This window comes from Fusarium redolens (assembly GCF_020744475.1).
Source record: "Fusarium redolens strain MPI-CAGE-AT-0023 chromosome Unknown BKA55scaffold_5, whole genome shotgun sequence".
Taxonomy (NCBI): domain Eukaryota; kingdom Fungi; phylum Ascomycota; class Sordariomycetes; order Hypocreales; family Nectriaceae; genus Fusarium; species Fusarium redolens.
The window spans coordinates 32,956-49,554 of NW_025763668.1; the positions used below are offsets into that span (position 1 = coordinate 32,956).

A 16,599-nucleotide genomic window follows, 5' to 3' on the forward strand; every position below is an offset into this window, starting at 1 on the left:
TTGTTGACTGCCTTCTTCTCCGAAAGAACGCGTCATCTTTCAGGAGGAAAGAATTGAAACCAAGACAAAGAGACAGACGCCGCTAACTTATAAATATCTGACAATGTTTGTATAAGACAAAGTAGAAGAAGCACAGTAACACGCACCATCAGCAAATCTCGACACAGACGAAGAAACATGAGAATCACAACCATCATCACAGCGCTTGTCGCCTTTGCTGGAGCAGTCAGCATCCCCAGCACCGGCACCACCTCGTTGAGAGAAGAGGCGGCAAAGAATAACCTTCTCTTTGGGTCTGGGGCCATCAATCCATCCTATCTCAATGATCCTCAGTTTAGTGCCGTCCTTTCCAAGCAGTTCAACAGTCTCTCTCCTGAGAATGAACTGAAGTGGAACTTTGTCCATCCAGCCAAGGACCAATATAATTGGCATAAGCTCGACCGTCTTGTTAAATTCGCGGATGCCAATGATATGAAAGTCAAGGGCCATGGTCTTCTTTCGCCATGCTGTAACCCAGATTATCTCCTCAATACATCTTGCCCTGAAGCTCTCCGTGCTGAGATCACCACTCACTTTGAGGCTATTATGCATCGATACCGAGGCAAAATGGATCGCTGGGATGTTGTCTCCGAGGCCCTCAAGACCAACGGCAGTGGCTTGGCGCCAAACCACTTTTACGACACCCTGGGTCCCGCTTGGGTTGAGGACGCCTTTCGCATAGCCCGAGCAGCAGACCCAGACGCCAAGCTGTTTCTTAATGAGAATCTCGTCGAGGTGCAGCCAAAGAAGCGTCAAGAACTTTACGACATGGTTTCTAAACTTGTCCACAAAGGCGTCCCTATTGATGGCATTGCTCTGCAGATGCATATCACCCTCGAGCCCTTGGTACCTGGTGTTATTCGAGAAATGGTTGACTCTTACAAGGCGCTTGGGCTCCAGGTCAGCATTGCTGAAATGGATGTTCATACGTATAACGCAACCCAACAAGCCGAGATCTATGGCAACACTATCAAGGAAGCTCTGGGCGCAGGCATCACCGATATCAGTTTCTGGGGCTTCACGGACAAGCACTTGTACACATGGCTCCCGGGAGCCAAGCCGTTAATGTTCAACGAAACCTATTACCCTAAGAGCGCTTTCTATTCGACCCATAGTGCCCTCGCCGACTTTGCTTAAAGGTCATGACCAATTTCACGGATTTAACAAGCGCAACGAAACCCGTTGTCGCAAGGACTTGAATGGGGTCATGGTTGAATCAGCGATCAATGTTGAGATTACAGAGGAGAGTCTCGTTCATGCGAGATGGGGCTGATGTAAGAATGCAAACAGCTTTCGACAGGTCTGCGGGCTAAGTGAAGCTCGACAGCCAGGGAGGACTGCAAGGTGGCTCACAAGTTGAAAACATGTAATAAGAATTTAAGGCCCATTACTAGCAGTTAAAGTAGTATTATTAACATTTCTTAGCAACAACGTGGGTAGCCTGATCAAACTCGTAATGAAACTTCTTATTCAAGGCCCACTGGCCCTCAAACGCATAGGCATTCTGTTAAATATTTAGACAAGTGGACTTGGCCATTATAGAAACTCCCTATGGTGCAGAACAAAGCTACATACCAGATAAATTAGACGTTCCATACGCCCAGGGACCAATCGGGGCATGTCAAAGTATATTTAGAGTACAAGATGGGGACTGCTTCTCTAATACGTGTTGCCATGATGCCTTCTCATTTAGTCATTCCCCAAGGCTGACCAGCAAACTAATATCCACAGCATGCATACCTCATGGTTACTGATAACTTTACAGTGGCATTGATACCAGGCGGATTTAGATTAGGAACAGTGGGAATCTGGATAAGTCTTACAATTCATATTTTGAACTACAGGTGTTGCTAATTTCATACTCTTACTCTGGAAGCATTGCTGGAAACCATGAGGAACTGAACTTATTTACGATATTGCTGTTTTCACGAGAAAGAGCATACAGTCAGCCTAATCGGGACAGCATGGCAAACCTTGAGATAAAGCTTGATAAAATGTTAATATTAGTGGAGGCAAAAGTCTAAATCTTTCCGGACTTGTTGCCTAGAGCTCAGCCACCACAAGAACAGAAGCTACCTTATGTGTTTACGTCTTTGTTAGTAATTAAAGAAAAAATAGACATTGGGAGTAGAGGAAGCGTTCTTAGAAAATACATATTACTTTCAGCCTCTTTGCCACAATTAACTTACATAGCAAGACATTTCCTCTCTAGGACAAAAGAGCAACTCCAATTGTTATCACAGGATATGCTTTGCAGACTATAATAGAATCGCAACTTCAGCTTGTATATACCTGACTTTTATCTAGGCTGAAATATGACATTTTATCTGCAAGTTCATACCCTGCACCCTTACACGATTACACAATATAACTTTCATCTGAGCAAGATATATAGGTCTGACGTAGTTATAATTGCCAAGACTGGCATTTCAGCATTACGTTAAATGTAAGAGAAAGCTAAATAGAGATTTAATTCTTATTTCATAACAGGAGACTTTGCTGCAAAGGAAGCTGTATGCCACCGATGTAAATTTAAGGTTGTGAATAGTCGTGAATTGCCTCAGGCCTCTGTATCTGTATCCTATATATCTATATACTAACTATTTTAGAAAATTCCAGATAACCACATATTAAACTGGACGCCGAATTAACAATACTATCAACAGACTCTCGGAGCAGCTCTATACAATTCGCTTATCATGCCTCAGGTTCAATCTGCAAAAACCCGTTTACAGCTTCTAACCCACAAAAGCACCCTGGCTGCCTCACTTTCCCGCTCGCCTCATTTTATCTAATCTTTATCAATCAATCTGTCAACGTGAGTGACATCAACGGCTTCCCACAATGTTGATCACCTCCGACTGCCGGTCCATCTCCGAGCGTGAAAAGCTTGTTACGAGCATCTGATAAGATAGAATTTTACCCCGGTAGTGCTGACAGCTGATCACTCCGTTGATCTTTTCTCGTTCTAGCCCAACCCCGAGACAGGCTCAACGAGAAAACATCTCACTGTGTGTAAGGGCCAAGAAAAGAAACACTGTTAGAAATAAGCATAATTACATAAAAGCGCCACTTTACGCCAACCCCCACCTCCCAATTTGGTTCGCGTATTTCGGTGATTTTGTCCGCATCCGCTGCTAATGCAACACGCCCCTATGACAGCGTAAAGGAGAGTCACTGAGGCCCATAGCGGTTACTACTGTAGCGGATGAACTCCTTTTGTCCGAGCGTCCCGATATGCTGGGATTGATCAACTCGAAGCTGCGAGTTTGGCATGTGAGTCTCCATGCTTTGAGCCTCATCGGCAGTTCGTAGGGTAGTCAATAGAGTTCTCGGTAGTTTACCAAGAGTATGGTACGACCACGTGTGATGATGGAACGCAGAAACTTTTGTTCCTGATCATCTCGTCTGAGCGTCTGAGACAATGTTACACACAGCAGCGCAACCGTGACAGGATCATTTCTCGCGGATTCAATTAGTCATAGTCGCGTGATTATTCAGTTCGCCAAGTCATGTCATTCTAGAACTTCTAAATACAGTTATCACCACTGGAAACTTTCCTCAAAATACTCGATACGCGGTAGAGGCGGCACTGTCCTTGCCGCAACCACACCTCTGCTCTCATCAGCCATCTTGGCGGGACCGCTTGTGACCACTGCGATGATTCCTTTGTCTCCATCTTCCAATGCACTGTCGACGATTTGGTAGACATTCAGTCGCTTAGACCTCCACTTCACGAGTCTGTAGATGGTCTCATCACATGCTCTTCTGTAATCAATATCGCCACCAGTCAGGTAGATGTTAATCTCTACCCGATCATTACCGAGTATATCACTCAGTTCATGATTCAGAACATCAACAGCCAGAGCCGGCTGTCGCACAGCCCAGTGGATTTCGATCTGTGTCGGCCTTTTTGAGAATGTCGTGAGCTTCCCGAGGTAGGACAGCGGAACCGCTATTCCGCTTCCACCGACAATGAAGAGAACTTTTGTGAAGCATTCAAGAGGTAGAGTCTTTCCATATGGGCCGTCAATAGCCATGCGTACTGTAGCCGGCTTCGGTCGCTCTTCTTCGGCATACTCCTTCAATCGGGAAGTGAAGCTATCATATGGCCGGATCAAGAAGGTCATTTCTCGGTGGGACTTTTCCGATGTAGATCTCAGTTCATCGGAGGAGGATCCATAGTTCAGCAAAGGCGCGTCTTCTTCCAAGGTGCCTGTAGCGCATCGACCAGATCCAGATATTGTTGCTACTGTGAAAGGATGGCTCTCCCAAAAGTTCCACTTGTTAAGCACCATGAGATAGTAGAATGTCCCTGGCTCGATTCTATAGAGACTTGATGAAGTTGGAACAGTAACGCGGATCATGTGTGCATCTTCGTTGTAGGCAATGAGAGCCTGGGTCTCCCAGAATTTCGGATTGAAGGCCATGATCCGCAATCCGCGAATAACGCGATCGAGCAGCCAGATCAGTGCTGGAACCCACACAAGAAGATCGTAGGCACCACTAAATATTGACACATGCCTGGTATTTCGTTAGCCGACTGTCTAGCTTGGATTCATGTTATTGGGCGTACCCGAGCATGGTAATGAGGATCCAGAATGACAGGATGATATGTGTGATGAGGAAGAACTCATAATTCCCACGTCTTGCCCAGAATACCGATAAACCCACAAGCAGACAGATGAATATCGTGGCCTATATAGTGGTTAGTCACCGGCAGTGTCGTGTACTTTGACTACTCACTAGCTCCCCAGTCCACCAAAAGGTAAATGTCCATATTTGACAGAAGTACTTCCAACCGCCACCTACAAAAGTCAACAAACATAGCTATGAATCTGATCCAAGGTCTTACGTTGTAGAATTATAATGGTATATCCGATTGAATGAATCACGGCTTGTAAAGTCGCGATCCGACCAACCCATCGATGGAAGTTGTTGTAAGTCTTGAAGTCCCAGCCTGTTAACCAGATGACGATGTTATTTCTCATCCCAAAGAGCCATATCAGCGGAAAGTTGGCAAATGAGAGTATTCCCGTTCGGTCAGATACGTGTCGCAGCACTTGCGTCCAGACGGAAGGGTAGCTGGGCACTCATATGTCAGCGTGCCTAATGAATTTTAGCATTTGGGGGACTCACTAGCCGTAACCTTCGAACATCTCGTATCCGTGTATACTGCATGCTATATTGACAATGACAAAAAGAATGAGAGTCAAAGTCTGCATCCTTGGAGGCAAGGTACCCCAGCCCCCATAGTCCTGTACGCAGCGTCTGCCAAATGTCGCAGGTAGAAGAATATTGCGTCCGAGCCACGACCTTGTTCGGCCTTGACGGGAGAGGGACTGCCCTAGAGCCCGGTTCGCGATGCCAACTGCGACGACCAAGCCCCAGAATATTCCCATTACCCACCCGTAATAGTAGTGATAGTCCCATATGTAATCGTGCGCCTCCTATTGGAACCCGTTTAACAAACAACAACGATCCGATTTGGGATGGTATACTGACCAGCGTTCTGACCCAAAGATCGTAGTAGGATTGCGATGGGAGCATTAATTCTCCATACACGTGGGAACGGTCTGGCCTTGTGGCATTGAATCTTGTGATGGCTTCGATGTCATGATTTGTGAGGTTATTAATGATATTGTGTGGCGGAAGATGAGAACCACTAATATCGTAACATGTCAGGTTCATTGAGGCTGACTCTGCCTGCCAAACATTCTCAGCGCAATGTATTTCCCAGCAAAGATGAAGCGACTTCTGGTAAATGAGGCTCGTGCATTCCTGTACCGTGAAGAACACGCCTGGAGGGGCATCGGCAAATCGGAGAGTTCGAAATGTTTGTCGGCAGGCTTTCCCGCAATGATCTGGGGTAGCCAAAACCCCACCATGGCCGAGGAAGCTGGCAGCGAGAAGACGTACTGCGTTGCGTCCCCAGCACCGCATCTTGGGCTTTGATGGGAAGTTTGAAGGTTTCAGAGATCATGATAGTCACAATGACCAAATCGTTATCAGATGATCAGATAATCAGCTCAGTGGGTCGGTATCACGGGTTTATCAGTTATTCCGAGAGTCTTGGACTTAGTGGACGAAAAACAGCTGATCAACTCTTGGCACCACCGGATGAGATGAGATCTTGTCGCGTGCTGACTCAATGGACGCATTAAGCGCTACAAATATAAGTCCAAAAGATAAAAGATTCATGAAATTAAGTCACATCAATTGGCAACATTGAAGATATATGCAAATGGTTTGAACTTGACTCCAAACTCACATAGTGTGAGCTGTCGTGATTGTATTAAGGCAGTTGTAGCTACGGTTCGGGGTAATAATATGGTGGTAAGTGAGTGTCGGAGACTGGCGACCGAGAATGCCCCAGTGGCTGTATCATCCCATGATCCGAAGAGTTCCCTTCCGGACTCTCATGAAGGCCTTACACTCACAAATTGGCATTATCTACTTTCGGTACAGAGCAGCCAGCTTCTGCATGAATGTTGCAGGCTCTTGCTGAGTCGCGTTTGCGTCTCTCGGTCCATTCTGGTTTGGGACGTCGACAACCTCACCATCAAGGCCCTTGTTATTGACAGCGTTCTGCTGCTTGCCAAGATAGAAGTTGGGCATGAAGAGAGAGGCGATGAGAGGAACGCAGGACAAGCAGATGGAAGCAATGGTAATATGACCGTTGACAATGGCGTAGGCGCGGATAGAGCCTTGACGGATGGGATCGAAGAAGTCATACTTCTTGAGAGTCTTGATGTTACCGTAGATGGTGGCGATGGTGGTGTCGTCAATATTGGGCATCTCAACGTGCATTTGAGCAACCATCTCTTCAGTCCAGATGCTTGTCGCAACAGCACTACCAACACTAGATCCAAGAGTAGACCACAAAGTGATGATGGAGATGAGAGAAGCAATATCGTCGTGGGGAACAGAGGCCTGGACACCAACTCGGGCACCAACAACGTTGAGCGAAGAGAGACAGAAGATGAGCTGAGCTGCGACGAGACGAGCAGTATCCTGAGTCATCATCCCGTTGGGGCTAATGAGAAGACCATAGCCAAGAATCCTGGCAGCAGCACCAAAGATCATGAGACCCTTGTAGCGATGGGAGACACGATGGATCAAACCAACGATAGGTCCGACCAAGCAGAGACCCATGGTAGTGATACCAAGGAAGATGGTCCATTGGTATGTAGTCCACTCCTTGATGATGAGGATGTAGGACGAGAAGTAGGTGTTGCGAACAGAAGAGGCCATCTGGTTGAAGATGTGAATGATGACACCAGCGACAAATGCACGGTTCTTGACAATACGCTTGGTCATCATTGGCTTGGGGGCGAGATACATCTCAAACAAACCGAACAAGATGAGCACAACGAAGCCAACGACGATCATAGCGATCATGCTGGGGTTGTTCCATCCGCCCTTTGCGCTCTTGGCCAGGGTGATGGGCAGAAGGATGAGGGAGAAAGCAAAGCCAAGCAGAATGAGACCAATGATGTCAATGTCAATCAGACCTCGGTATGCAAGCTTAGCCCAGTAAGTGAGATTCTTGGGTGTAGCCTCAGTGCGACCCATTCGAACATCCTTGGAGTCGGCCATGGTGACCATCCCGGCCTTCTCACCACGTCGCTGCATGGTATAGAGGGTGAGAATGGCAGGGACGAGAAGGGCGGGAACGAGGATGGCGAACATGCCGAGACCCCATCGCCAATCTTCATAGAAGCCATCAGCGATGAAACCGTTGACAGGCACAGTGACGATGAAGGGCAGAGAAAGACAAGCGCTGAAGAAGCCTCGCCATTCGAGAGGAGTCAAGTCTGCGACGATAATGTCGCTAAGAAGATCAAGACCAGACTTGCCGACCGAGGTGAAGCAGATACCAACAGTGTAGGCAGTGAAGCCCGAGGCGCTAGCAGCGACAGCAAAGCCGACAGCGTAGAAGACGAGCACCACGACGTAAGTTGTAGGCCGAGAAGTAATATCAGCAAGCTTTCCAATGAAAGGCTTGCTAATAGCACGAATGATCTGACCAGCCGTATTGACAGTACCAAGCTGACTATGAACACCAAAAGTCGAAGCCGCAAGCGTTCCAAAGATTGTGGTCGTGATACCCATGTCAAGAGCGTAGGCGAACATGGTAAGACCAATAGAGATACCGAGAAGCCAGAGAAGGATCTTGCCCTTCTTGCCAGACTGATAGAGGACCTTGTTGAAGGCCTCGACCCTTCCTACACCGATTTCCTTATGGCTATCATCGTCGGAGACGGGCGAGTTGGACGCGTCGTAGTCTTTTTTCTCGTTGAGTTCGAACATTTGCGACGTGTTTTGGGCGGGGGGCTCAGTGCTGCCCTCGGGGTGTTTAGGCGCTGACATTTTGGACGGATGAATGAGCTGTAGATCGCTCCAAGACGGTAGATCAACGTAGCATTAAAAGAAGGGAAGAAGAACCGAATAAAACGAGAAGAAGAAAGGGAAAAGTCTTCAATCTGCAGCGGTAGTGCCGACTCGCCTGACTTTTTTTTTACAGCAGCTTCCAAAAACTGCTGGTCGCCCCCATTTGCAGAGAGAAAAAGACAGAACCAACAGACAGTGTGCAAGGTACAGATTACAGGACCCCTCGGTCGCCGGTCCTCGGCTCGGTAGGATATGCCTACAACGGACTGCAGTAGTGCTGATGCTACGGCCTGGGTGGAGTCAGCCAAGGCGTGGGAGGACCAGAAACAGGTGAGTCTTTTTTGGTTTGTCCGGCTTGTCTAAAAATTATCAGATCTTTTTCATATCCACTTGCGTTGGTTGATAGCCAAGATTATCAACTGGTCGTCCATCTAATCAGATGGTAGCGTGCAGTAGGGATCGGCCGTAGTGTGGGACGGGATGAAGATCTCTGCCTTGTCTAGCTAAGAGCACAGTGTATCACATATTTATACAAACAGTAGAATATCCCTGGCTTCATGCAGTTGCTGGCATGTCTCTGATGCAGCTGTAACCATGGATCAAGATTCCAAGAAGAGGGAACTCGCCGACGCTTCACATGCGTTGGTTGGTTCATGGAAGAGGCAAAGTTTTCTTGACAAATCAGGGGTTTTATCAATCACAAGCTAAGATTATGAGAGTGTTACCAGCGTGGCCAATTGCTTGTCCATCATGAAGATCTCTTTGGTCCGTTCCATTCCGATGTGACAGGCTTGAACTCAATGAGAAGCTATACCGTTCATGTTGTCGGCTCCTGACGCTTTACCTAGAAATTCTAATGCATTAACTTTACCTAGATTGAGGCCCTTTACCTGGTTCAATACCGAGGACTTGGCAGCGGTGATGTACCAGGGTTTGCAAAAATAACATCTACGTCGTTCATGTAACATTGGTACGCAGTATGTCCTTGATCATTCGTCTTGGCAATTGCAGATCGTTCACTTATCAATCTGGCACACGTAAGCAAGCTTTTCATCGCATCAGACGATCTTATCAATCTTTGGCACCCCGTTGTCGCAGTGGCAATCCTCCAGTGACTTGAATTTACTGGTCGCGTGACCGAAACTATGAATGAAGCATTGAATTAAGTAAATTTAGGTAGAAGATCTATGGGCTCGAACTGAAATATTTGCTTGCGAAGGCTGTGACTAAATGGAAATCTTTGCTGCATCGCACAAAGATCTAAACACGCTGCCTGGTCTGGCATACAATTCCGAAATAGTGTCAAACTCAACTACTCTGCCGCTATCCATCACGACCACCTTATCACACGTAGCAACAATCGTATCCAGTCGATGAGCCACAGTAAGAACAGTTGCATCCCCAACGACCTCGTTCAGCATGGCTTGAAGCTTCGCGTCTGCTCTGCCATCAATAGAAGCCGTTGCCTCGTCCAGAATCACAATCTTGGACTTCCGAACGAGCGCTCTTGCAATAGATATGAGAGACCTTTGTCCTTGGGAGATGTTGGAGCCGTTCTCTTTGACTTCTGAGTCTAAGTTCAGACTTGATCCCTCACTGCCGGACTCGGACTCGTGCTTCTCATTTTCCCCAGTTTCTTTATCTTGTTCTTTCGAGGATTGGCAGAGCCCCACGCGGTCCAGGCATTGTTGCAGCCACTCGTCTTCGTATTGTTGAAAAGGATCGAGGTTGTAGCGGATGGTACCAGCTAGAAGAACAGCATCTTGGCTGATGACGGAGAGGCTTGATCGGAGGAGGTGAAGGCCAACCGTGTGAATGTCGACTCCATCGATGAGGATTCGGCCACTCGTAGGTTCGGTGATTCGTAGCAATGCAGATATTACTATTTGAATGTTAGTGCGCGGTCGACTGAAAAGGACTTCGCTGAATACTTACAGGTAGTCTTGCCAGCACCAGTACGGCCGACAATGCCGACCTTTTCACCAGCCTTGATATCCAGGTTGACATCCTTCAGTGCAGGCTCAAGTCCAGGACGATGGCTGAGGGTGAAAGACTGAAACTGAACATGACCAGCATGCGGCCATTGGCGGGACTTAAGTTCCTTGTCAACGTTGTCGATCTGATGCGCAGGCTCTTGCTCGATGTTGTAGGCGTAATGAAGCATCCTCTCCACCGAGTTCATATTGTTCTCGATCTCGGCGCTTTGGCGAATCATGTTACCAAATACAGCCTGAGCCGTGACTATGTAGGACAAGACTACACCGCCAGACGAAGGATCAATGGTACCGCGGAGTCCAACAACCAGTAAACCTGCAGCCAAGACAAGAGTCGCACCACAAAGGTCTAGACGAAGGTTCAGCCAGCGCTGACAAGAGACCGATAACCAGTAAGCCGTGTTCTCCGTGTCGATCTTGCGCGCGTTATCATGGACAAAACGAGGGACTGCACCAAAGGCCTTGAGAGTGGGAAGACCTGAGAGTGACTCTCCGAAATGCTCATAGATGCGACTTCGAAGCAGGTTATTAAGTCGACGAAGTTCTCGTGAAGATGGGCGGTAGTACATGCCCGTCCAGGTATAGATGAGCAGCAGAACGGCTGCGATTGCTAGAAAAGCTGGTACAATGATGCTGACGACGATGATTGTTCCCAAGACCTGGACAAAGGTCGAGATGAAGAGTCGCAGAGTTTCACCAACCACGTTGTCCACTGCATCAACATCCTTGCTGAACCGATGTGTGATACGACCTTGAGGTGTTGTATCGAAGAAAGCTACAGGCGCAAGAAGAACCTTGGACATTGATGCATGGTGAAGCTTGTTAGAGCACCAGAAGCAAAACAGAGCAAAGGTGGCACTCATGCAGAACAGACCAAGAGACTGCCCAGCTCCAAAAGCGGCGTATCCTCCCATGTATGCATCCTCGGATATGGTGGTGTATTGGTTCTTCTGCCACCAGCTAAGCCAGAGCGGTGAGACGACGCTGGTTCCTTGGTAGATCGAAATGGAGAGAATAAGAAGAGGGACTGTGAGCCAGGCGTTGCCGAATTGTGCGTAGCGGATGTATGTTCGGCCACTGACTGAGCCGACGACTCTTTCTTCAGTCTGCATCACCTCTTTGCCGCGAGTCTGGGTTGCCTGCTTGTCCTTAGGATCAGACTTGGCTGCATCAGCCGGTAAGTCCTTGGTGCTGGATTCTTCAGGTACAGCCTTCTCAGAATCACCACTCCCTGCTGTTTCGGAGTCTGAGTCCGAGTCCAAGACCAGCGTTGAGGACCCTGCGAACTGGGAAAAGGCTCCGTTCCGACCAGACAACTGCTCAAATGAGCCCTGCTCGGCGATGCGACCCTTTTCCATGTAGACGATATGATCAGCCTGTCTAGCGAACGGAATAGAGTGTGTAACCAGCACAATGGTGCCCTCGTTATTGCGACGTGCCTGATTGACGACCATGTCGAAAACACGAGCACCAACGTGAGCGTCCAGAGCGGAGAAACAGTCGTCAAGGAAGAGGAGTGGACTTCTGCCATAGATAGCTCTCGCAAGACTGATGCGTTGCTTCTGACCGCCGGAGAGCGAAACACCATTCTCTCCGACGACGGTCATGTCACCGTCGGGCAAAGCCTTCATGTCTTGATGAAGACAGCAGCGTGTGAGAACCTCATCATACCACGCGAGATCGAGAGGTCTACCGAAGATGATGTTCTCTCGCACCGTTTCACTGAGAAGCCATGCAGTTTGTGGAGCTAGGGCAATCTGAGAGGAGGAAGTCGTTAGGCTGAGCTGATAGGAGCGTGCTTGAATGAGATGCATGTCTCCGAGGAGTGCCTTCAAGACCGAGGTCTTGCCTGATGCAACCGCTCCAACGATGCAGACCAACTGATTGCGTTTCACCAGCAACGAGTTGAGCCACAGTCTCTGGCTCTGACTAGTCGCTTTGCTCTCTGACTGTTCCTGTAGGGCATCCCTCTCATCTTCTGCTGCCAGAAGCTGCGCGTCATCGTGATAAGCAAAAGTGGCGTCCTCTACCTGGATCACGATATCAGACGCTTGCTTTTCCTCTGCAGAGTAGCCAAAGTTGGTTTGAGGACTGGATGAAGGGGAAGTTGGGTCCACGTCAGAAGCGAGCATAAACAACGCCAGTCGCTCCAGTGCAGCCCGAGCATCTGCAATAGCCGACAGAGCTGTTGGAAGAGCTTGTAGAGGCGTTCTCAACAACATGAACAGTGCAAGCGCGGAAAAGACAACGCCTGCGTCCATGCCATTCTTACTGGTCGCTCCATAGCAAACAATGCTGACGACCGAGGCAAGAGTCGGTGCCGTGTAAGAGACCGCAGTGTTGAGAGCCCTGAGAAGCATTCTCTTGCGAATATACACGACTTCGTCAGACCTCAACTTTCCAATCTTAGAAAGTAAGCTCTCCTCGTAAGCGTTCGTCTTGACGAGGCGAATAGCGGCAACGGCTTCAACAACAGCTTTGACTCTGGCGTCAGTGAAAGGCATGCTGCCCCGTCGCAGTCGAAGTAAGCGGCCCATCATAAAAGACTGAAGAGGGTACAATAACGCAAGCAGACCGAATCCCGGCAGAGCGCTGTACCCCATTGTCCACACGGTCAAAGCGAAGCATAGCAGCATCTGGAAGATACTTGTCCATGCGACGTGGAAGTAGCCACAGCAAAAGTCAACTCGTGTCACATCAGCACTGATGAGACTCATGAGCTTTCCAGTACCGAGACCATGTTTGAGCTTGGCCTTTTCGCTGAGTTGTGTCGTGGCTCTTCGATAAATGACGTGCATCAACGCACCACGGAGCAAGACACCGGTCGTGTAAGAGCGATAGAAGCCATGAACATTTGAGGTGACTGAGAAGACTAGAAGCAGGAAGAGTCCGACGACGTAGCCAAAGCCTGAACGAAGACCTTGTTGCGATGAGTCGGATAATGTGGCGATAAGGAATCTGATGAGAAGAGGCGATAGAATTTGCGACAAGTCTCCAGCTAACTTGAAGACTCCGCCAAGCCAGAACCATTTGAAGCATACATCATTGAGAGCCAAGGTCAAGACAGTTGTATCAGTTGTATGTCTTGCCCAGAATGGTCTCCATGAGAACGGGTTTGATGAAATAACAGGCTTTCGTCCTCGATTTGTAGCAAGTCTTGCAGCCCATGCTTCTTCGAGGCGATTTGCATGGTCTTCTGCCAACCTGTTGCTGGGCATGTCATACAGATCATCTGCTTGAAGAGGTCTTGTATAGCCCGTTCGCAAAAGGCGACCTAGCCAATTGAAGGTCAAAATTGACAGCCAATTTGCCTGAAGCTCGGGTAGAGGAAGCTTGTCTTCATTTTGATGCTCGACATTGCCTGGTGTAGGGGACTTTGGCGCTGTAAGTCTCTGCTGGATTGGCTTGGCTGATAGGAACGGTACTCTTCTGTGCCACTTCCTTGGGGGGAAGCTCTTCCCATCGTTGCTTGCCATGGTGGTTGAAGCCAAACTTGCTTCTCGCGAACAAGTCTCACTCGGCAAAGGGCACGTCGATAGCTCTGTCACCAAGGTCCAGGCGGGCCAAGAGCCAGTGTCCGCTTCATGCCTGTAGGTCCGTATTCGGAGGGATCTCCCAGAACAGGATGCAAAAACTGTGTGGATACTCCGTTCAGTAGGGTGTGCAGATCAGCAATAATTCCATTCAAGGTTACATCGCAGGTTATACGCCAAGAGGAGTATGAGTGGATGCAAAAGCGGACGCCTCAACAGTCTTTGCTTCCATCACCTTCCTCAAGCCGTTGATCTAGGTGGCTGCCTCTTCCAGTTTTGGATCCTGTCTAGCCTGTTCTTTCTCACTGTGAAAGGCTTAACCGCTCTCCGCTTATGTAACGTGCTGCAGTGGATACGAAGCGAGGAATCTAAATAAGCTTACGGTCGGCTTCCTCATTCGAGTTTAACCCCGGCACTTCATCCCACTTAAAAGGAGAAAGAAAATGCCGATCTCCACACGGTTCGGGGCGACTTATGCATAATGTGTCAAGAATTGACCTATGAGAAACGGCATGTGAAAGACGGCTCGTTGCGGTGAAACAAACATAAAGGTTTTGGTGGCGTATGATGTTGGTGGATTTTTCGTTCTCGTTTAGGACGGTTTCTTTACCGAGGACATCCGTCGGTTTCTTGTACCGGCTATGCTCACATCTCTTGTGAAATGACTGTGAATAGCGGAGTGATAATACTACAAAGGGCCACAGTGTAGGAATCCTACGAGGTCAGACTAGGACATGATGGTGCATATGAGATATTGAAGCTTGGTTGAGCTACCCTGGATTGAATGATCTGGGGCACGCATGTCATGTCACATAATGAACTGCCTCATCGGCCGCAGCTGACTGAGATTGTGAATGAAACGTAGAAGTTAAGCTAGTAACTCTTTTGAGCATGATCATCGTATCAAGCTGACCAAACAGAGTGAAGGTAATCTGTATTAAAACACCTGGCTTTCTTCCATATCTTGGTCAACAAGTCTCTTGATTATTCGTAAATCCAGCAATCACACTTCAATAAACACTATCCTTATCTCTGTGAGTCCACTTGCTTATCTTGTCCTCGTCTTGGCTTTCAACTAATGACACTTATAGATGTTGTCGCCCAGCATGACTACTGACCGCAGCACTTCTGTTGCTCCCCCACGTAATCCGACGCCACCAAAAGAAGCTTGGGACACTTCTAAAGAGACCTCATTCAGACTCCCCGACGACGAAACCAACATTTGGATTGCCAATACTGGCCATGGCGATGGAAATGACTATCTCGTTGGATCCGGCGATACTACATTGGCGCGATGGTCAATGGATGGTCGAGAGACCAGAATATCACCAGCTATGGTCAATGACAACAGAGCTCAATTCGGTCCTGTCTTTGAGCTAGAGATCTTGAACTCTGACGTCGCCGATCCTCGTTCGCCTTTTGCATCTCACGGTAAACAGCAAGACCTTGCATTGACTTGGGCATCAGTCTACGCTCTGTGGCTGCACCCAGATCACCGAGACGATGACTTGATCGCCATCTCCGTCGACAGTCAAAGAATCGGAGAATACATCAAGTGCACTGGCTTAGGTGTGCTGTCACCATTCTCACCTACTACAACTCCCCGGGAGACCATTTACTGGCTCTCCCACGATGCATTCTGGCAAGGCGCTGGAGCACCAGACTCACAGCATTGGCTTCAATCACGACCTGAAGTGACATCATTCCCTGGCTTCAATGGCACAATGGGTGTTTTTGCAAGTCAATTGGGCTTCACGCGCAAGGGCAACGTCTGCACCGTTCATCCCGTTCGACCTCCCAAGCCCAAGCCGGGCACTGTCATTTACTCCCGCTTCATCGTTGAGCTTGGTCAGCAGTTACAAATCCGACACATCGACGCGTCCAACCCCGTCCACTTCGAGACATACAAGCGATGGCAAAACTCAGACCGAGTCAACAAAGCATGGAAGGAGCGTGGACCAGACGAGCATCATCGAGCATACCTTGCCAAGCAACTAGAAGACCCTCATACCATGTCATGTGTGTTTGAGTGGGACGGAGAACTTGCAGGATACACCGAGATTGGATGGGTCATGGAGGACAACGCAGCATGCTTCTTTGGGTCCAATTGCAACATCACAGTGGGCGAGCACGACCAAAACTCTCACATTATAGTGGGAGAAGAGCGTTTCCGTGGCGGCAAAAGATATCAGGCTGTCGCCACGTCGATCAAGCATTGCTGCTTCCTGCGCGACCCTCGCACTAAGCAGGTGATAGCCGAGCCTGAATATGACCTTAACCATGTTCAGATCCAGGACAGGTTTTTGCCGCAGGAGAGGAAGAAGCGATTCCACCTACCGCACAAGACGGCTATGCTGTTCGCCCTGCAGCGTGAGCGATTTTTCCAGGAGGCGCATTTTGTCTAAAATGGGGGCTTTAGTTCGTTAGCATGGTAGATCGACAGACCGGACCCTGAAATTTGAGACATTCTTTTGCAATTGTAATTTCCATGACGTAACTTCGTATAGACCGTGATGAGTAAAAATTATCTGATGCAGCTATTGCCATTGTGGCTAAGATCTTCGGAAAAATAACGTAAAACTTGTTAAAGTTGGTTGGTTGCATTGAGTCCCCGGGGCTAAGCGAGCTTATTTTTGTTT

General features: G+C 48.4%; 5 protein-coding genes across 5 annotated transcripts; 2 read left to right on the forward strand and 3 right to left on the reverse strand.

Moving 5' to 3' along the window:
* Nucleotides 1–177: 177 nt before the first annotated feature.
* On the forward strand, nucleotides 178–1,176 carry BKA55DRAFT_687117 (tomatinase; the record flags this gene model as incomplete). The annotated part of the gene is made up of 1 exon (XM_046199020.1): nucleotides 178–1,176. The coding sequence occupies one exon, from the start codon at nucleotides 178–180 to the stop codon at nucleotides 1,174–1,176; it is 999 nt and encodes a 332-aa protein (XP_046051532.1).
* Nucleotides 1,177–3,542: 2,366 nt separating this feature from the next.
* On the reverse strand, nucleotides 3,543–5,740 carry BKA55DRAFT_638446 (ferric reductase like transmembrane component-domain-containing protein). The gene is made up of 6 exons (XM_046197071.1): nucleotides 5,545–5,740; nucleotides 5,179–5,489; nucleotides 4,895–5,124; nucleotides 4,786–4,847; nucleotides 4,616–4,737; nucleotides 3,543–4,563 (listed from the first exon to the last, which is right to left on the reverse strand). The coding sequence occupies exons 1-6, from the start codon at nucleotides 5,728–5,730 to the stop codon at nucleotides 3,582–3,584; spliced, it is 1,893 nt and encodes a 630-aa protein (XP_046051533.1). The 5' UTR covers nucleotides 5,731–5,740; the 3' UTR covers nucleotides 3,543–3,581.
* A 587-nt stretch (nucleotides 5,741–6,327) lies between these two features.
* BKA55DRAFT_561677 (uncharacterized protein) lies at nucleotides 6,328–8,549 on the reverse strand. The gene has a single exon (XM_046192176.1). The coding sequence runs from the start codon at nucleotides 8,410–8,412 to the stop codon at nucleotides 6,493–6,495; it is 1,920 nt and encodes a 639-aa protein (XP_046051534.1). The 5' UTR covers nucleotides 8,413–8,549; the 3' UTR covers nucleotides 6,328–6,492.
* A 1,062-nt stretch (nucleotides 8,550–9,611) lies between these two features.
* On the reverse strand, nucleotides 9,612–13,903 carry BKA55DRAFT_723513 (P-loop containing nucleoside triphosphate hydrolase protein; the record flags this gene model as incomplete). Its single annotated transcript, XM_046201052.1, has 3 exons — nucleotides 9,612–10,049; nucleotides 10,107–10,315; nucleotides 10,369–13,903. 3 exons carry the CDS (start codon nucleotides 13,901–13,903, stop codon nucleotides 9,660–9,662), a joined length of 4,134 nt encoding a protein of 1,377 aa, XP_046051535.1. The 3' UTR covers nucleotides 9,612–9,659.
* Nucleotides 13,904–15,066: 1,163 nt separating this feature from the next.
* Nucleotides 15,067–16,365, forward strand: BKA55DRAFT_505446 (acyl-CoA N-acyltransferase; the record flags this gene model as incomplete). Its single annotated transcript, XM_046187189.1, has 1 exon — nucleotides 15,067–16,365. One exon carries the CDS (start codon nucleotides 15,067–15,069, stop codon nucleotides 16,363–16,365), a length of 1,299 nt encoding a protein of 432 aa, XP_046051536.1.
* Between the last annotated feature and the right edge of the window lie 234 nt (nucleotides 16,366–16,599).

Coding starts and splice junctions, on each gene's coding strand:
- BKA55DRAFT_638446 (XM_046197071.1), bottom strand. CDS start 5,730: ATGAACCTGACATGTTACGATATTAGTGGTTCTCATCTTCCGCCACAC. Junction 5,490..5,544: donor ATCTTTGGGTCAGAACGCTG/GTCAGTATACCA, acceptor GGGTTCCAATAG/GAGGCGCACGATTACATATG. Junction 5,125..5,178: donor ATGTTCGAAGGTTACGGCTA/GTGAGTCCCCCA, acceptor ATGAGTGCCCAG/CTACCCTTCCGTCTGGACGC.
- BKA55DRAFT_561677 (XM_046192176.1), bottom strand. CDS start 8,412: ATGTCAGCGCCTAAACACCCCGAGGGCAGCACTGAGCCCCCCGCCCAA.